Source organism: Muntiacus reevesi, chromosome 9 (genome assembly GCF_963930625.1).
Source record: "Muntiacus reevesi chromosome 9, mMunRee1.1, whole genome shotgun sequence".
In the NCBI taxonomy this organism is placed as follows: Eukaryota; Metazoa; Chordata; class Mammalia; order Artiodactyla; family Cervidae; genus Muntiacus; species Muntiacus reevesi.
This window is the reverse complement of record NC_089257.1, coordinates 75821416-75842873: the sequence shown is the minus strand read 5'-3', so window position 1 is coordinate 75842873 and position 21458 is coordinate 75821416. Positions and strand designations below refer to the sequence as shown.

General features: G+C 40.5%; 1 protein-coding gene across 1 annotated transcript in view; it reads left to right on the top strand.

The window, feature by feature from the left end:
* The first annotated feature begins 10124 nt into the window (after positions 1-10124).
* Positions 10125-21458, top strand: part of SESN3 (sestrin 3) — a 77333-nt gene continuing 65999 nt past the window's right edge. The window contains exon 1 of the mRNA XM_065943990.1: positions 10125-10460. Within this exon, the coding sequence (XP_065800062.1) occupies positions 10383-10460 (78 nt within the window). The 5' untranslated portion in view covers positions 10125-10382. The remainder of the gene's footprint in view (positions 10461-21458) is intronic.

The window sequence follows — 21458 nt, the reverse complement described above, 5'->3', positions numbered from 1 at the left end:
TACAATGCAAAGACAGGATTGCATAATACTATCTATAAATACTGGCATTAAGCAAAGCTGGGTTCATATCTCAAATGTCTAGTAATAACTCTGACCAAACTTTTAATCCCTATAAATTGTTTGTAAAAATGAAGATATTAATAGCCATTCATAGGCATTTTGTAAATATTAGGTAAGATAACATATAAAGGATATTGTGAAATGACACAGTAAGCACTCAGTAAATGGTAGTAGTTGCTTCTATTACTATATCTATTATGATTATAGTATCATTACAATGGGTGTTGTGGGGATTAGAGAATATAGATTAGAGATAGGAGGATTACTTTCAAATACCCGAGAGTCTTGAGAGATAAAATAGATCTACTTCTTCAACTTGCACATACACGGATGGAACTCAGCAAGGTGGTAGGCTAAGTGAGAAATATCAAGCGTGAAATGATGTTAAATGATATTCTTTAATTAAGAAAAACAACTTAAATAAGGATGCTGCTGCTGCTGCTAAGTCGCTTCAGTCGTGTCGGACTCTGTGCGACCCCATAGATGGCAGCCCACCAGGCTCCTCCATCCCTGGGATTCTCCAGGCAAGAACACTGGAATGGGTTGCCATTTCCTTCTCCAATGCATGAAAGTGAAAATCAAAAGTGAAGTCACTCAGTCGTGTCCGACTCTTCACGACCTCACGGACTACAGCCTACCAGGCTCCTTTGTCCATGGGATTTTTCAGGCATGAGTACTGGAGTGGGGTGCCATTCCCTTCTCCAGGGGATCTTCCTGACCCAGGAATCAAACCTGGGTGTCCCACCGGGTCTCCTGCATGCAGGCAGATTCTTTACCATCTGAGCCACCAAGGAAGCCCAAAGTTTGTTTATTGTAAAGTAAAAACTCAAGATTAATGGGAGTTTTATAATTGTAACAGGAACTATATTAAAAGAGGAACTGAAACATCAAGATGTGAGTTGCAGATGGAAAGGAGCTACTGGCTGGCATACAGGGTAGTCACTGTCACAAACTGTGGACAGTCCACTACTTGGGTTTGCATTTTACTTCCTCAGGGAAGCCTGGATTATGTTAGATTCCTCCGCTGTATGTTTCCTTCCTGTGTTATCCCGACTATAATAATCATTACAGGAACTTCCCAGGTGGTCCAGTGGTTAAGAACCCAAGCTTCCACTTCAGAGGGCACCTGTCTGATCCCTGGTTGGGGAATTAAGGTCCAACATGCCACACAGTGTGGCCAAAAATAAAAATAAAAATACTCATTACATATTGGTGTTACTTGTTTGAAGTCCATCTTCTCTGGCAGATTATCTGTTCTGTAAGACCCCGACCCGCCATGTTCCCTAACTAGCCAAGAACCTGGTACTTGTACTCCACAGACACACATTGAGCAAATGAACGTGTGAACTCAGGAATGAATTTCCAACACTACCACTAAGAGCCATACAGTTACTCAAAGGAGTTTCCTGAATTCTTTGCTAATAATTCTCTTACCCTCTGTTCTCCATTTTCTATTTATCTTCTACACCAGTGCAGAGATTATACCTTAGTCTCTCTATTAAATTGTAAACTTATCTTTTGCTATTTTTTTAATCACCAGGACTTACTACTTGCTGAGTATCCAATAAATAAATAAATGAGTGAATAAAAGAATATCTGAACAGCATGTATCTCAAAGCATACCCTTCCAAAATGCTTCTAGCTTTCCAAAATCTTAGGAGACGCTATTGTGATTCCAAGCTGGCAGATCAGGTAGGAATGCCGACATTTTATCTTTGAAATTGCTGTTTGTTGTTACCATTTATATAATTATTGAAAGTTGCTTCTTGCTACCAAGGCAAATTTTACCTTTGCATGAAAATCATTTTACAATTTTAAGACAACTTGGGAACTTTTGTTGGTAAAAATATATCTACTTTCTAGTTAACAAACTCTAATACATCCAATTATTTCATCCAACAAGCTTTTTCAAGCACTTCCTCTTAGGTTCCCAGTACTTGACATACTCAGATGAAGACACTTGAATACTCATACTCATCCTTGAAGACGCTCAAAATCTGTATGTAACTGTCACTTTCAGAAGGCATGAAAATTGAAGTGTAGGCTATTGCCTTCTAAGGGTCCCTTCAACTATGTGTTGACTTCCTGCAAACTCTTCACAATAGAATAAATACCATTTATATGTTATCTAAGACACTTGAGTCTAAAAATTATAACTTCTCTATACACCGATTAACAGGATCCTATTTCCAAACTCCCTTACTGTAATGTGGATTTTTGTTTTATTCACCCACTTTCCTTTTTAACACACAGACAACTAGCGTATTCCACAATGATCTTTCTTTACATAAAACTATTTCTCTGTCTTAGTTTCCTCACATCTATAAGAAAGATATTAAGAACTAGGCAGAGTACAAATAGATTAACAAAAAAAGGAATAGGCTCACAGAAGAAATAAGGGAACAAAGGAAAACCCAGGCAACTTTGGGGATTTTTTAAGACTGAGCTGCTTTTACTTTCTCCCTGCCTACTTGCAGATATTCTCCTGCTTCTCCTGTCCTAGTAATCCTGCTTGCACTAGCTTCTCATGGAAATTGTAAGACAAAACAAATTCACAGAATTTTAGAGCTTGAATAGGTCTTTGTGATTCTCAGATACGAATTAACCACAAATTTAATGACATTTAAACCTTAGTGTCCATCACTAGCACTGGTCCCTTCCTAGGCCCTTCGGAGAGGCCAGAGAAATGTGTTCACATAGTCATATTCTTAATTAAAATTTAAAAACAAGCTATCAACCATTACTGGGAAGGACCACAAACTCTTTGCACTCAAGTTACCTCTTTCAAGCTCTCCCTCATGCTGGAGAAATTGGGAAGCCATGGGTATTTTTGTTATTCTAGGTAAGGGGAAGTTGAGATGGAGATACCTTTAGCTTATGTTTGGTGGGTTATATATATAGAGAGAGATAATAGTCATTTCATGTGTGGTTGTTGGTTTTGAGTTGTCCCAATGTAAGAATGGATTCTAGGAATATTTCTACTGCCACCAGGCCAATTCACATGCATCATGTCACAAACATGTAGGCTGGAAAATGTTTATGATGCATCAGTGTCCTAGGGCACTAGACCAGAGAAAAAAATTAATCATCCTTCTATTTTCTCCATAGAAGATACTATTGCAAAAATTATTCTCACAAGAAAAGGACATCAAAATATACAGTTGAAAATATGTAGGGGAAAAAAGTAATATAGGGTTGTGTCAGGTAGTTGATTGATAAAGTTTTGTTATTTATTTGGATTTTGTGATGTTTATAGTATTTTCAGCTTTTTAAAGTTTATTGATTCCATTTATTGATTTTAAAGAAGTATTTATTTTAAATAAGTATTCACTTTCATAATAATTTTGTATCCATAGTTTCATATTTTTTTCTTAAGGAAGGTCTCCATATTACATAAGCTTCAATTTTCCTACAATCTGGATTGGTCCTGACCCCACTTAATGACCCTGCCACATTTAACAGATAAAGAATCTGAGGCCCCAAATCACTTAGTTTACAGCACTACTGAACTAAACCTTAGGTCTTCTGACTTTCTGTCCATTGCTACTTCTACAACACTATGTTACCTTACTTTTGAGAAGTACTTTGAAAATCAAATCTCCACAGAAAAAAAAGAAGAAAGTAAAAAAGATCTCCTGACCACAGGATACAATAAGAGGAAATACTCATATAGCATTTCTTATGTGCTAGACATTGTCTTACAGTGCTGCACATATAACTCATTTAATCCTCAAAACAGCTGTCTATAACTAAGCCAATATTAATATCTTCTTTTTAGATGACAAAGATTGAGACAAAGAAAAGTTAAGTATCTAGACCAATGTCAGACCATAACATCCTTTGTACTGTGGCAGCCAGTGGCAAACATTTTTTGAGGGCTTGCAAGGTTCTAGTCGCTTCCTGAACACTACAGTGCATTGTCCCATTCAATCTTACAATCACCCTTTGAGAAAGTACCATTATTACTCAATCTCACAGATGAGGAAACTGAAGCCTAGAGACAGTAAGCGACTTGCCCAAGGTCGTATATCTAGTAAGGGGCCAAGTCAGCGCTCAAATCCACATCTGACTCCAGAGCCCAGGCTACTAGTCCCCACACGATAACGCTTATCAAAGAAAACACTCTTGTGGTCCTTCTACTATTGCCACGTTCCCCTTGGTCCCTTTCTCCTAAAGCTACAATTTGAATGGGAATTTAGATAGAGGTAGAATAAGGAGTGAGGTTACCAGTGTAAAGGACATAATAGTCCCTTCTTAGACAACTGTCCTTCCCCTAGTGTGTGTATACACCCACCCACACACGTATGTGTCAGAGTATCAGAGTATTCTCTCTTTATTTTTAATTGATGTATAATTGATATATATATTATGATATTCTTTTTTTGACTTTGCATATTTGATATTATTATTTTCACTAAAAGTATTCCCACAAATATCCAATTATAGAATTTTGACTGAATAGATTGTTATACATACAAATGTTAAAATATTATACAACCATTATTCTGTTTTTTTTTAAATCCACTATATTGAGACATAACTTACACACAGTTAACTGCATAATAAAACTGTACAGTTTATTGCATTTTGACAGTTATGTACACCCGTGAAAGTGTTAGCACAATCAAGATACATACCATTTCCACCACCAACGAAAGATTCCTCAGGCCACTTTGCAATCCATCCCTTATTTACTATCACCCGGGCAACTGCATATCATGATATTCTTTACATTGGGTCCTTTTCCTCAACTTTTGCTATAGCCAAGAGATGACAAGTTTCTTTTTAAGTCATATTCTATGATAAAGTTAAGAGGATCAGTCAGCAGATCAGTAATTTGAGTGCTGGAGAAAGTTTAGAGATGGCAAATCCTTACAAGTTCAAGAAGATAATGTACATAAAGTGGCAAAATGGAACCCCAGAAGAGCGACAGAGATGTTGGTAAACTAGAAAACGCATGTCCAAATGCAGATAACAGGTACTGGGCTCCAGCAGATGGTGCCCATATACCAGTATACATCCAGTGTAACCAGATCTAACCATTTTTCAAGAGACACAAGAAATCTAGACTTGCTGGCGGGTGGGGGTGGGAGTGGCGGCAAAAATCTCCTCCAACAAGTATTTTTAAGTAATTCAGTGTTAAAAAGGACTGTGCTGGCTAACATTTGCAGGCCAAACAATGACAAGCCCACATCTGTAGGCCTCTCCTTTGTAGTTTGCTTTCTACAGGATTTAATGCAGGAAACTCTGGAAGGGGAAGTTAGAAGAGAAAGCTGGCAGAAATCTAGATCTTGATGGAATATTTGTTCTTTGGAAAATGAGCTTTGGTGAGAATAATTTTCCTGGTGAATGTGGCCGATGGAGAGGATAGAAGGGGAAGGGGCTCTCAAGCAGTGCAGCTTTTGGCTCACATCTTTTTAATTCCTCTTTCGGAATAGTACTGGTCTTGGGCCCTAGGAAAAATTAGCAGGAATCTAATTAACAGCTCAAAGGGAGCAATCAATTTACAATTGTGTGAATTCCGTTGTGCACAAAACAAATTACAGTATTTGCAAATTTGTAAATAATGCAGTACTTGCCCTGCAATCCAAGGCTTTGGGTGCCCCCAGGGGAAAGACAAAGAAGTCTGAGAAGGCAAAATATTGAAAATGACCTATTGTCTCCAGAACTGGAATTTTTAAAATATCTTCAGTAATTTATTTTTTCAATTGAATCCTTATTTAGGAACTATAAAGGGGCCCAGTTCTTAGGTCAGTAGAATGAGACTATCTAGAGAAGTAAACAATTTCAAGTCCAAAAGTCACAGCATGTTATTAACACAGTATCTTCTTTCAAAAGTGCTGAACAGAAAAATGTGCCCAACCCTCTCTCCCTATACTCTTGGTTTGTGGTAAGAACTTTCATTTTATAAGAGAGCAGCCTCAGTTATGATCAGGATGTTCAGTGTCAAGAAGGACTTGGTGACAGGTAAGGACATGAATCCAATCTCTGCTTTGTAGCAATAGTCATTTTGAATCATTCAATTCACAGATACGTGTTGGGATACTTTTGTAAGATCCTGTAGCTATTATTAAAGATTAAAAAGAGATGCCCTAGACTTACAGTATATTGAGAAAAGTCAGAGCGAAAACTCCTTATTTTCTCCAAGATTTTTAAAGCATTTCTCTTAAAATGGGTTGAGCTAGGAGCTGGGAGTGAATAAGTGAATGCAGTCCATTCCCTGCCCTTCAGGGGTTCACAGTCTAATGAGAAAATAGAATCTGAACCAGTCATTTCAGTATTGAGTTTGATGCTAAGGAAGAAGTATAGGAAAGGATGCTTTGACAAATGCTTAATCTACCAAGAGATCTCTCCCCTCTGTGCTTATTCGTTGAGAGTGTGTGTGTGTGTGTGTGTGTGTGTGTGTGTGTGTGTGTGCACGCGCTCTCAGTTGTATCCAGCTCTTCAGGACCCATGGACTGTAGACCACCAGGCTCTTCTATCTATGGGATTTCCCAGGCAAGAACACTGGAGAGTGGGTTGCCATTTGCTGCTCCAGGGGCTCTTCCTGACCCAGAGATTGAACCTGTGTCTCCCCCATTGGCAGGCAGGTTCTTTATCACTGAGCCACCTGGGAAGCCCTCTTATGGAGAGCTGAGTGCAAATTGGTTAAATCTTTCCACAAAATCTTTTAGTAAATTATATCAAGAGTCTTAAAACATATTCACATCCTTCTGGTTAGAAATTTCATATCTAGGAACCAAAGATGCTGCCAGAAACTTACATATAAAGAAGCTTATCAGAGTATTATTTGTAATCACGAGAAACTGGAAATAATCTACATGTTCCATAATGGAGTAATGGTTAAATAATTTACGGTACATTCAAGCCATGTGATTTTATGTATGACTAGGAAAAAAAAAAGGTCACACTTGAAAAAATAGTTCAAAACAAGCAAAAATTATTTTTAAATGGTGTAAAATGTTTAACGGAGTTATCATGCTCAATTTGTAATTAAAAGCTTAAAAGGGAGTGCTCAACATTGGTTGTTAATTTTCACCGCTGTCTTAGTTTCCTAAAGTTCTTTCTTGTTTTAGACAACCAGACAACGAAAGGGGTGGAGTTTTTCCTTGCTCTGTACAAAGTTCAAAGAATGGGCTTTTGTTTCCTTCTTTCTAACTAACAATGTGGTCCAGGATTTGCAAGTCACTTATTTTCTAAGTCACAGTCTCCTAGTATCCAGGCTGGCTGGGAAAGAAAAAGAGGCCAGGTGAGGGATGGAAAAGAAAGGAAGAGTCCAGAAGCTGAGCATTACCAAGAGAGCAGAGAAGAATGATGGAATTGAGCGTGTGAGAAACCAGAGGAAAGGGTGGTCATTGTGTATTGAGAATGAGTTACTGGATTGGAAATTTCAGAGGTGGGACACAAACACATATATTGTGGTTTAACAGAAGAAATATTACATATATATCGTGATTCAATAAGAGAAATGTTACATGGTTGACTGCCAAATAAATGGCAGTGTAGACAATTTTATAAAACTTTGGAGGAGAGGGGCATCATTTGGTCACATACATGTACATGACCATGAATCAATGAAGAGATTCCTCTAAAACCTCCTTTTAGCAATCTTTGTTAGAAGGTATAATTGTATGGGGCTGGCCTCTCTTGGCCTTCCTCTTTGGGTTATTGAAGAACTTAAGGGTCTTCACTGTAAAAGAATTTTAGCTATTAAATAAAAGGAAAGGATATAAAAAGTATATGATAGAAAATAATTTGAAGCTAAAATATTGTTTGAGAAAATTCAATCTCTGCACAAAAATTCACTTCATCCTTTAATTTCAACTTGCCTTTAAAATGTATTCACATAAAATCTGCTTTTCAAGCCAGGAATATAACTCAAGAAATGTACCACTAAATGGGGACACATATGTGTTTCAGTTCTGAGGACAACTGTGCCTTCCTAACTTTCTCCCTGGATTTCTTGGTTCTCTGCATTGAAGTGTGTGGAAGTCATTTCTCCCTCTGCTGAATCTTCTAGTTTCTTCTAACAATGTTATACACCTTCCCCATGCCATTGCTCTTCTAGGCTGTATAAATCCATACAACACCAAGAGAACTTTAGCTATCACTAGTTAAATGGATCAACACATTTACCCCACCACATCACTTAGACCCTTTGGGGATTTTCCAGTCTATTTTAATCTATTTAAACCTGACACTGGCAGATTTCCACTTCCTTTGTTCCTTGTGTAGACTTGGTTTATGCCCGTTGGTCTCTAAAAGGGACAGAGAAGGGGCAGCTGTCGAAAAATGAGGAGACTGGCAGTTTTAACCACATAATTTGGTCTAATAGCTTTGATATGCTAAACTTACTAGCTCCTCCAAGTGTACCTTTCTGATTTTGCATCACAACACCACACTGAATCCCTAAGGAAACCAGGATAGTTTTTTAAATTAAAAAAGAAAGGAAAGAAAAGAGAGAAATGCAAACCAGTGAGATCGTTCATGTAAATCATCTCCACAGATTCATTCAGCCAACTGCGGGCCTTCACAGATCCTCGTACGCTAGCGACCTTTAAGAAAAGCAGAAGCCGAGAATACCGATCGCGTTCTCCAGCGCGAAAACAGGTGATGTCATAACGCACAGTCTGTGTGGTTTCAGCCAGGGCCGGGTGGGGAGCTGGGGTTCCAGTGTGCACGGAACTCGGCTCCAGTGGGCAGAGCAAGAAATCACCGGGGCCCGGAGGACGCCGGGGAGCGCCCGGCACCAACCAGACTCTCGCTTGGCACCTGCCTTTGTTCTCACGGGGGAGCAGGTTTCGGGGTGTCTCGCGTCGGAACCCGCCTTCAACCAGCATGAGCGCTGCTAGCCCCTCCGGAGACCGTACTCTCCCGCTTGCCTGTCCGCCCCACACCCTGCCAGCCTGAACTTCCCCCAGTTACATCTGCTTTCTCTCCCCAGAGCGTGAACATCAAAATCCCGAATTCATTTGTAGCTTTGCAAGAGTCAGGTCTAGCCCAACAGCTTTAAATGACAATTTGTTCTCTGAAGCTTCGTTCCCAGTCATGGCTCCGTGCTCTGCGTTTATCTAACCAGCTGCCCCAGAAGGACTTTGGGGTGGAAGACAAACCTGTGTCTTTGGCCTTTTCGAGCTGAACAAATAAGAGAATTTTCGTTGCCGAGAGACTACGATGAGAAGGGGCTTTAGACGGAGGAGGAAACCGCTAACCCACAGGTTTTGAGTCTTTTGTTTCCCTCTAACCGACTAATGGTGTAAATGTAGTTAAACATCTATCCCCCACCCGCTGCCGAAGCTTTAGGTAACTGGTCTTTTGCAAAACAAGGATAAGCGATGCATAAAGTTCTTTGAGATCCTTGGCTGCCAACTGCTTACAGGACTGCAGTCTTCTTTCCAGCTAAGATTCTGGCTAAGAAAAAGCCTAACCACTGCCCTGGTGGATCGGAATGAACCTTTTAGCTCCCCCCCACCTCCATTCCCACCGTCTTTCTCAAGAAATCAGGAAACATTTAGTCGAGTCTTAGACCCTCTAGCGAGCTCTAGCTCCCAGCTATTTATCTCATTCCCTTCCCATTTTTGCACGGACCTAGCGCAGGGGCTGTGGCTGGCCTTAGAGGAGGGGCCGGGTTTCACGGGGTTATTTGCATATGACACACCCCTTTCCTCCTATTGGCGGAGCAGCACAAACTCGGTTCCCTCCCACCCGGTTACCGAACTAACCCGCCGTCTCCCTGCAGTTCGGAACCTCGGAGACAAACTTAACTTGCCCGGAGATTCGAGGAGTCCTCGGTGTCTGTGATTGGCCGGCGCCGCGCCTCAGCCGGCTTCAGCCGCTCATTGGCTGCGGGCTGGCGCCGGGAGGCGTGGCCAGGGCGGCCCGATTGGCGGGAGGGGGCGGTGCCAGGGCACGGAGGTGGTGAAGGCGCTGAGGCGGCGGGGGCGGGGCCGCGCGGAGGCGCTGAGGCGCTGCGGCTGCGGCGGCTGCGGCGGCGGCGGCGGCGGCGGCTGCTGGTCCTGGCCGGGCGGGGGCGGGGGTCTGCGGGATGGGGGCGGGCGGGACGACGCGCCGCTGAGGAGCCGCCGCCGCCGTCTCCGCCGTCGCTCCGGCAGCCGCCGCGGGGGTCGCTGCGGGCAGCCGCCCGCTCTCCGGCCGTCGCCCCCCCCGTCCCGTCCTCCCGCCCCGAGGAGGCTGAGGCTACAAGCGCGGCCTGCGGGCGTGTGAGGGGGACAGTCTGGGCCCCGCAGCGGCGCGGGCGGCCGCAGTGACAGCCCGGCCCCGGCCCGCCGCCCGCCCGCGGTGCCCGCGCGCCCGCAGCCGCGATGAACCGCGGCGGCAGCAGCCCGTCGGCCGCCGCCAGCTACCTGCTCTGTACCAACTGCCGGAAAGTGCTGCGGAAGGTACGGGCTCGGCCTGGGGCCGGCCCCGAGGGGCGCTTCCTGCTCGCGGCGGCCGAGGGACCCCGGGGCCCCTCCGCCGGGCCCCCAGAAGGGGGCCTGAGCCGCGAGCGGAGGCGCTAGCCTGCTGGGCTTTTGATTCCTGCCGGGGCAGCGCCGGCCCCCCGGGGCTGGGGGCTTGGGGGACGGGGGTCTGGGGGTGCTTGCAGCCTGTCTCTCCGTTCACCTAGCTACCTTGCCCCACCCCCCACCCCCCCATTCCGGCTCCTCGGGCGGAGGGGTGACGGACCTTTTCGGTCCTCCTCCCGGTGTTCTGGGTGCAAGTCGGTGTGAAATCAGAACTGATCTGGTCCAGAGGAACCTGGTTCCCTCTCGGCTGCGCCTAACTCCTGCGAGTGTTGTTTTTGTTTATTTCGCTTTTGCTTCTCCACGCTCTACCCGAATACTCTTCTTTTTTTTAACCTTCTTTTTGATGGTCGTCTTGTGACTCCGGGTCGATCCCGAAGGAAACTGGTAAAGCAGCTTGAACTTTATGCCCATGGGAAACGCTGTTCGACGTTACAGTTCCTCAGGCTGAGGCTGGGGGAGGTGGAGACGAGGGTGGACGTGAATTGTCCCTTTTTAGCGCTTACCCACCCCACCCCCATCCCCCGCACCCGGTGTTGCTCCAGAAAAATCAGACGCGCAATCAGTTTATTGCTTCCCAGAGTGACTGATAGAAAGTTTACTCCAGTTTTGTTTCGCTCACTTGGCTTAATCGCTCCGTTAAGGGTTGGGGCGGGGGTGGGGGGGTGGTGCGGTATGAAAAGATGTCGCTTTAGACCGAGAAAAGCTTTTAATCAGACTTTAACAGCCGCCACTAGGTTATATTATAATTAGCTTATTCTTCTCGAGACTATTTTAACATTTCATTAAGTGGAAACAGTAGTTGAGGTGCTTCTGTTTGTCCAGTACAAATGAATTAAAATTGCTGAGCTGTGCAAATGCGTCGAGACTGAAAGGCTAAGATGAATACGGCACCGTTTTTAGTCAATTTCTTTAACTACAGTTCAATTGAGATTGTTCTTTCTATATTAAAAAAAAGAAAGAAAGAAACATGTAAGTAAGTAAGCTCAAATATTTGCGCTCTTTGTCCAAAAACTGTTTTTCTTCCTCTGTGGGTCAGGCCAAGTGCCAATCAAAGTTGTTTTTCAAGCCTCTTTTCCCTGCAGTAGAGCCGCTGCTTCCCCCCACCTCCCCCCCCGCCCAGTTTTATTTGAGAGCTTGAAGAAAGCAAAGGGATCGCATATTTAAAGTTAATCAAACAGTTAAATATGCCTTAAATTGTATTTATCGGGTATGTTTTTCTTGAAACAGATTTTTATTAAATGTGCATGTTGAGTATGTGCAGTTATTTTTTTCCATAAACTCCGGGATCAAATTACAGTTGATACTTGCTCAGCTCATTGTAGGGCAGCTTGTGAGAAATGTAAAGGATCAGAAGTGCAGAGCAGCTTAGTTGAATGTTAACTCTTTCATTTCTGGGTCAGATGTCATCTGAACTTAGCTTTTTAAAAAATGATGATGATGATTTTCCAGCTTTAAAAGTGATGTTATGTCTTTAATATGAAAAAAGAAGTGTTTTTTGAGGCACATTTGATTAAACTCAAGCCTGGTTTAAAAAAACAGCTTTTTCTTTTTTAACTGAATAAGGGGGGGAAGACTTGTGTTAACTTGGATTTTTTTTTTTTTTTTAATGATTCTGGCAATTTGGTAGACTAATAAAATGTTTGAAGGTAGTATTGAAGTTTCAAAATCTGTTTTTCTTTTGAGAGAACCAAGGCTATGATCCATGCATGACATTTTGCTAGCTTTCAAGACATCTTTTTATCTTTCTCTTGTGAACATCGTTCAGTTGTGTCTGACTCTTTGCGACCTGGTGAACTGTACAGTCCATGGAATTCTCTAGACCAGAATACTGGAGTGGATAGCCTTTTCCCTTCTCCAGGGGATCTTCCCAACCCAGGGATGGAACCGGGGTCTCCTGCATTGCAGACGGATTCTTTAGCTTTTAAGAAATTATTTCTTTTTACTTAGAAGGAAAACATCCTCCTATTATTAAAAGAGAGAATATATGGAAAATGAATATTCACCATTTTCATATCTTACAATTGCTGTGCACATCTATGCCAATTTCCAGTTTTTAGTAACTCCAAGGTATTTAATATTGATTCATGCAGTAGCATGAAATAACTTTAGATGGGAATGGGATTGTTTGAGCCAGTTATGACATGACTTGGCAACATTTGTAGCTTTTTAAGAGTGCCTTAAGTGCTCTTAAAAGATATCAAGTGTTTAGCATTTTAAATTCTTTATCATTCTAAAAATAGCATGTAAGACTTTTCTAATAAAGAAATGGGTTTTTTTTTTTTTTGATAGAAAGTATATAACTAAGCATAATTCATCTGTAACTCTCAAAATGGGATTCTCTGGATTTATCTTGTGTTTTCACCTTAATATAAGTGTTCAGTAATAACCATGTGAGTCACAGCATTTTGAATTTTAGTTCAGTGTAGTTCATGATGGAAGAATGAAACTCATGCACACCCAGAGTGAATTACTCTTTGCTGTATAATCCTCACTAATGATGGGGAAAGAGTCACCTTTATTTATGTGGCATGAGGCCTTTTTGTTTAAGTGGCTTCATTTGTTGCAATGTATTGAACTTGAGGGGGAACTTACAAAGGAACTGGATTCTCCATTAAAGTAAATGATTTGGTTCAACCCCATATCTGAAAATTGAATTGTGTGTTGTATGAGAATCACTTTTATTCTTAGAAGTACCTTTATAATTTTGATTCAATGTCTTCCAAAAAAAGAGAGACTTCTTCAAGTATTGAATATACCTAATTTGGTAACCCTAGGTCAGTGGGAAGAATGGAGAGGTAAACCAGATAGGGAAAGAAATGAAGAAACAAAACTCTCTTCAAATCTCTAACTCCTACTTATTCTGACTTGCTCTGTTATCAATGAAGTAATTCAATAAAGTTTTTAATAAAAAAGGAAATGCTTCTATTTACTTTGGAAAAGTTGATGAGTTCGGAAGTGTTATAGGTTTTGCTTGAAGAAATTCCACTGACAACTAAATACATTTCAAAGTGGAGTGCCAATCTACATTAAGAAAGGTAGGTAACTGTCAACCCACACATCCTCCAGTAAATAAAAAGGGGCATATGACAATGTATTTTGAGTGTTGAGCAGTTAGTGCTACTGAAGTGAATAAAACTCTGCACATTATGTTAGAGGGTTTAGCATTTAAAATGCTTAATATGTTTAGGTAGTTCCAGTGATTTTTTTTTGTTGTTGTTGGATATTGTACTTTTTCCACTTTGCTTATACATCTGTTTATTTTTGACAATTTTTTGATAGTTTTATGAGTGAAGAGACTGGGAAAATAAAATGAGAAATATTAGTTTAAACCATATGAACCTTATTTTTATAGTCAAAATTGTCAGTTAATGGCAGTTTTATATGGTCCAACCAAAAGAGTGGTATTGCTTTGACTGTGAAATAGTAATCATATTTTGTTTTTATTAATCAGGTTTCTTATATGCATTTTTTGGATTGTCAAAGTAGGTTTTAGTTTTATCTCAAAATGAGCCAAGCAGAGCTCAAGCAAGTGAATTTATGACAGCAAGTCATTATGCAGTGGTTTTCAGACTGCTTTTTATGGAGCCCTATGATGCTTCAGTATTCAGAAATGTTTGAATTGGATTAAATTTTAAGTACAAAATTACAACTACCCTAAAATCTTTCATTACAAGACTCTTCTTGTGCAGGCCTTGAAAAATTTGTTCTGCTCCCTTTGTACATGTATTTGAACACTTTTGCTAATAAGACATTGATGAGAAAGACTCATTGATTATGAAGGCACAGACCTTTAGAAAAACCTTCCTCTACATATCTGCTCATGATCAATTTTCATTTGTGTGAACACAAACTTATTATCAGTATTTGTTAGTTTATAATTAAACACTTATGAAAGCCCTTTAGTGTATTTATGTGTCTCACAGTTCAGGTTCAATATAAGATTTCATTTATAAAAGGGATGGTACTGCTTCCACAAACTCTCCACCACCAGATAAATTGTTAAGTCATTAAGTTGTGTCCTGCTGTTTGCAACACTTTGTAGCCCACCAGCTCCTATGTCTATGGGATTTCCCAGGCAAGAATACTGGAGTGTGTTGATTGCCATTTCCTTCTCCAGGGGATCTTCCTGACCCAGGGATCGAACTCAAGTCTTCTGCTTAGCAGGTAGCCTCTTTACTATTGAGCCACCAGGGAAGCCCCCACCAAATAAATAAATTGCTAAAATGTAACTGCACATATAGTAACACTGGAAGTCACCAGATATGCTCATCCTTAGGTCTCTGATAGGTCTGTGAGTATTGGGCAACTTAGTTAACCTCTTGGAGTCTAGTTTTCTCTGGAAAATGTAGATCATTTCTACTTGCCTTGCTGGTTGCTGCATAGCTGGAGAGGTAATGTGTGTTAAAGTACTTCGTAAACCATAAAGTACAACTACAAATATAAAGAGGACAAGCCTATGTGTTTTCCCTATTCCTAGAGTAGGACCTTTGTATGTTGTGGCAATATATATCAATACATACTGAGTAGTTTGGTTAGTCTTCACTTTTCTGTCTTAACTAATTATTTCCTACAAATGAGACGTAATGACATTATGCTTTTAATTAGGGTGATCAACTATTAATTTTTATTTGCATACTTATATTTGTATTCTACCCGTCCCTTAAATAATAATCTAATGTATTTCTGGCATTTCAAATAAGAAAATTGCCTTTTGGACACTTCAGCAGATGAGGGAAGTTGGTATTTGATTTGAAAAGACTTAAGAGTTAAGGAAGACTGTGCTTACTAGAATTTGGGGCAAATCTAGGGTAAAGCAAAGAATATTTAACTTTTAATTTAGGAGAAGAGCTAGGGAAATAAAATGCTTTAACCTTTTTCTCCCCATCTCTTCATCCTTTTTTTCACCTTTGAACAGACTGGATTATAATTTATGTTTGTGTAGACCTTGGCTTCCTAGTAGCTCAGTTGGTAAAGATTCCGCCTGCAGTGCAGGAGACCTGGGTTTGATCCCTGGGTTGGAAAGATCCCCTGGAGAAGGGAAAGGCTACCCAGTCCAGTGTTCTGCCCTGGATAATTCCATGGACTGTATAGTCCATGGGGTCGCAAAGAGTCGGACATGACTGAGAGACTTGGACTTTTCACAATTTTTACAGTGTTTTCACATTATCAGTTGGGTCTCACAAACTGAGAAAATTTAAGAGGAATGAACTCTGTCATGCAACTAGTATGAAGTCCATTTAATTTTTAATACTGCCTCTGTGATAAACTAAAACTACGTTCGAATTGTCCCCTGCTGTATTGATGCTCTCAGAGAACATCTATCCCCGCTCTGCCAACTTCAGCATCTGTGGAATGCTTATAGGTCCTAAAATTCTCCAGGTAATATTAGCCAGAGATTTGACTTTTAGCCACTCTGACGCATGACTGCAGACCAACTGGAGGGGAAGGAGAAGAGTTAGTTGGATATCTTTATTATCTCTTTAACTGCTGTTTGGTTAAGCAGCAAATCTCAAATACAATCTTCAGATCCTGAGAGTGTTCAAAACCATTTCAGAGGATCTGGGAAGTCAAAACTATTTTTATGATCGTGTGTGTGTGTGTGTGTGTGTGTGTGTGTGTGTGTGTGTGTGCGCGCAGTTGATCAGTCATGTCCAACTCTTTGTGGCCCCATGGACTATAGCCCATCAGACTCCTCTGTCCATGGGATTTTCCAGGCAAGAAAACTGGAGCAGGTTGCCATTTCTTACACTAGTGGATCTTCTCAACCCAGGGATTGAACATGTCTGTTGCATCTTCTGCATTGGCAGGTGGGTTATTTACCACTAGCACCACCTGGGAGGCCCTTTTATGATCATACAGGACTTTATAGCTTTTTTCACTGTGCAAAAGCAATGGACGTAAAACTGTACTGGTGCCTTAGAATAAGTAAAGGTAGTGGCACCAAACAGTAATCACTGTTAAATTTTGTTAAATCCTGATCCTTGTTTGTGTTTCTACTGCACAGCAGTCTGATTGTCTCTAGGGAAAGGATTTGTGTAGTTGTTTCAGCTGCAGGCTAAACTAGCCACTTTTAATATGAACCTCATTTTTACTTAACACCTGTCAGGCTGACTTTAGTTTTTCAAAATCATGCATGGGTAAAAGATCCATTCAAAGTACAAGATAGACAAATGAATTTTAATATAATATAGAAAATTAAGTTTACTGATTGGGGCTAAGATTCCACATTGCAGCTAACCTTTCAGAAATTCTGCTTGTCAAGTTTTGGTGTAGTATCAAAGCAGAACATTCACAATTATCTTTTGCATCATCCAACTAATATATCTGTGGGAGACAAGATTTTCCTTACATACCTTCAATCAAAACCTATCACAACAGATTGAATGTAGAAGAGAGATGAAATCTAGCTGTCTTATGTTAAACAGACATTGAAGAGATTTGCAGAAATGTTTTTTAAGGTGTTTTTAAAAGTGTGGAGGAGTTCCAAGACCAGAACATTTGAGAACTGCTGAGTCAGTTCCCGGCAGCAGCGTATGATGCGTATGCGTGTAATTCTCTGGAGTGACTATGGGAGAAATAAAAGGCTAATACCACTGGCAGGAAGCACAGATGAACCCACCCAGCCATCTCTGATCTATGTGGGAATCACTTCCAGATGCTGCCTAGCACCTGTCAGCGACACAGTGGAAGCTTCTCTAGTACCAGAGTACAGATGGTCCTTGACTGAGGATGGTTCGATACGGTTTTTGTGGTGCAAAGGTGATTGGAAAAAACCTGATGCTGGGAAAGATTGAAGGCAGGAGAAGGGGGTGGCAGAGGATGAGAAGGTTAGATAGCATCACTAACTCAATGGACATGAACCTGAGCAAACTCCTTGAGATAGTGGGGGACAGAGGAGTCTGGAGTGCTGCAGTCCATGGAGTCACAAAGAGTTGGACAGGACTTAGCGACTGAACAACAACAAAATGCGATAGACTTTCAACAGAAACTGTATCTTTGAATTTTGAGCTTGGATCTTTTCTTGAGATAGCCATGTGTTTTATGATGCGCTGAGTGGAGTTTCAGGTCTGCCATGTGATCATAAATTAACCAGCTCACTTACTGTGGAGCCTTTTCAGACCCATGCAGCCATTCTGTTTTTCACCTGCAGTACAGAGTCTGATAAATTACATGAGATATTTAACACCTTATTATAAAACAGGTTTTGTGTTAGCTGATTTTGCCCAACTGTAGACTCAGATGATTGTTCTAAGCACACTGAAGGTAGACTAGGTATATTAAATGCATTCTTGACTTAGGATATATTTCAACTTGCAATGAGTTTATTGGGATGTATCCCAGTAAGTGGAGTAAAAGCTTAGACTAGCTAGAGATGATCTTTCTCTAAGTTTTGTGAGCATCCTTTTACCTGGTAGAAACCAAAGATGGACAAAAACAAAGCTCTTTGGCTCTAAAGGAATGTTCTCCTTAGTACTTACTATTCAATGAGCAAAGAATGGTCAGATCCAAAGATTATGTCCATTGTGCTCTAATTGGTCGGTTTTTGACTGGAGAGGAAATTAAGGCCCTAAGTAGCAAGGGTAGCCTATTTTTCTTGAAAGCCAAGAAGTGTGGGAGAAGCAATACAGAAGAAGGGAAAATAATTAGAAGAAAGAGGTGTATCATTGTAGACAACTGATAACTAGATTGCTTCAATAAAGAAAAAGAAAACCAGTATTGTAAATAGGAGATAGGACCGCTGTAAATGTGAAAGTCCCTAAATTTTGCAGCCCGCTAAGGTATAGTGCATTTTCTATTTAGGGTGTGGGTGTGTGGTTGGGGGGTTGGTTTACACTGTACACAAAGCTAGGGCAGCTGTAATTCAGCGTGGTCTTGAAGGCATGGCATAAGGATCTACCTGATTAGATCTGGTGAGACCTACAAATGATTACCAGTAGCTGACCTGTTCCTTTTAGACATCACTGTTGTGGGAGTAGGGATAGAAGGAGGAGGTGGAATTCATAATACATAATATATACATTGCCAAACCAAGACATTTAGTCCTGTGTTGCATAACAGTTACCTTAAATCTATCAGAAGCTGCATTTAAACTATTTGAAAATATCTATCCTGTCCCATCTAAGGGCTTCCCAGGTGGCACAGTGGTAAAGAATCTGCCTGCCAATGCAGGAGACGTGAATTCAATCCCTGGGTTGGGAAGATGCCCTGGAGTAGGAAATGGCAACCAACTCTAGTCTTCTTGCCTGGAGAATTCCATAGACAGAGGAGCCTGGTGGGCTACAGTCCATAGGTTACGAAGAATTGAACACAGCTGAGCAACTGGGCACACACACACACACACACACACACGCACCATCTAAAGCTACAGTTAACATGAATTTCTCTTTGTGGCTCAAAAGTTTTCTTCAAAACTCTTGTGACATCTCCAAAAGTCTTTCATCTTCAAATTCTTTTTTTCTTCTGTGGTCTGGACTGCCATGCTACTCAAGTATACTGCATTTGTTGTGTTTTGCATGTATATGTATATATCTTTCTCTACTAGGTTGCCTCTTATTTGTGATCTAGTTATTGGAAAGCTTGTTTTTAACAAATATTGGCAGTACATTTATATTGGATACAGTATAATCTGAGAAAATGACAATTATTTTTCTCATTTTCTAGGATATATCTATTCTTTATAGCCATACTTTGCCCTCTTTATCAATAAGGTTTATCTGAACACTGAGAATTTTAATAACAAAAGTTAAAATTTTCTATTTGTTGCTCAAATTTTCTATTTGCTGCTCAAAAGTTTTCTTCAAAATTCTTGTGACATCTCCACTTTGAGAAGTCGTGACCATGGTCATCTTTGTGACCATGAGACTGTTTCTATTAAATATCATACCCCTTTTTGGAGGGAGTCCGAATGTTAATTCACTAAGAGGGTCAGGACACTTCCCTTAGGGACTGGTCCTTCTCAGAAATATGAAATGGCCATTACTTTGATGCGGACACATCCCGCACCTCCTGGAGTCAGCTAGAGCTCTCTCAGAAAAGGCTATTTTAGAGGTGTGATCTTAAAACCTCCAGATTCACAGCAAGTCTCCTCCTGGGGTTTCTTTACTGGGTAATTCTGGCTAAGCCTTTCCCTCTCCTGCCACCCTCCTCACCAGGAGTCTTTTACTTTGGGATATTCCAGAGTCGGCTGTGATCCCTTCAGCCAGCAGGCACTCCCTTGGCAGCTGTGAACCAGAGACTTGTTGTTGGCCTGGACTACCCTTCAGCTAGCCTTTGCTTTTTAGATCCTACCAGAAGTCATTTGTTGGTCCATGGACCGGGATATTGACTACCACTTAAGGAGCACATGAATATTATAGGTTATTCAACAGTGGATTGAAACATCTTGAATTTTGCTGCTCAGAGTTAATAAGGAATGACAGGCATTTGCCTATGTTTTACAAAGAATGTATTGAACATATCCTGTGTATAACAAGTATAGCCATAAAACTAGCCGACTAGGGCCATATTATTTCTTGTACCAGGGATTTCTTAAAGTATAGCTTTGAACTACTTGTACTAGAGGTATATGTTCACATTTCTTGATTTATATTTTATTTTTGCATCTTCCTGTGTTGCAAAGATGAAACTTGGCACTTAAGTGAAATATCTGTTTCTTTATATGCAGAATTTAAAAGGTCAAATTTACCTCAAAGGGAACTAAAACCGGGTTTTGTGGAAGATTATGATAATTACTGAGACTGTAACTCTTAGTTTTGAAATGTATTTTATAATATCAATAACAATAATAGCTTCTATTGAATATCATGTATGTGCAATGGACTGTGCTAAGTATTTAAGCCCTACATGTGTATTATAGTTAATTGTCACAACTAACCCATAAAGAATTATTACTCATACTTTATGGATGAAGAAACTGGAACTCGGAGAACCTTGGTTACTTGCTAAAGGTCATAGTACCAATAAGTGGCAGGCTCAGGATTTGAAACCAGTCTGACTCCAAAGCCTGGCTTTTATACACCTATAAACCCTGCATTCCCTCATCCTCCACATGTTTTCTTTATGTACAAGACTCAGAAAATGTAAAAATTAATAAAATTTAATAGGACTTGGTTACTAAGAGATTACTAGGAGTGATTTCAAGTTTGGATATTGTCTACTACTTTAATTTTACATGAAAAATGTAAATTTTTCTCTCTATAAGGTTAAATTGAAGTCAAACAATTTTGACCTATCTAGTTTGCTGTTTTATCTATGTAAATCTGTTGTTAATCATGTGACCACTTTCCTGATCCTAGGATATATTCTTCCTAATTTCCTAGCAAACTTTGACCCACTCTTTTTGCCAACCAGCCATTCATTAGTTCACTGATACTGATTCATTCAATACTGCTATGATGTCTGTGGCAAAAGATGCTGTCTAGAAACATTTTGAGCTTAAGTATTGTATCTCTTAAAGAGGACCTCTAAGAAACAGTCTCACTTTTTGGTAAACTTTTTGCAGTAAAAAAGAGTTAATTTACAGAGATAAGAAGTAGCATGAATGTTTATGCCTGCTATTCATTTTGGCTTTCTGTGTTAAGGAAAAAATAATGATAAAAAAAAGCAAAGAAACCCTGGAACTTTATCCTTTCCCTACCAGTATCCCTACAATACTGTGTCTCCAGAAGAATTTTTTAATCTTACAAAGGGCTTATGTTAGGGAGAGGATATGTGGGAAGATGTGGTTTTGCTATTTCTTAGTTGAAACTCTTGAGAATTTTCCATAGAAACACAGTAAGATATCTAATTTAGTTCCAGAGGACTATTAATATAACTAGTGTATTCAATAGGTGTTTACTGTTTAGGCCAGAAACCTAACAACTAGAGGTAACA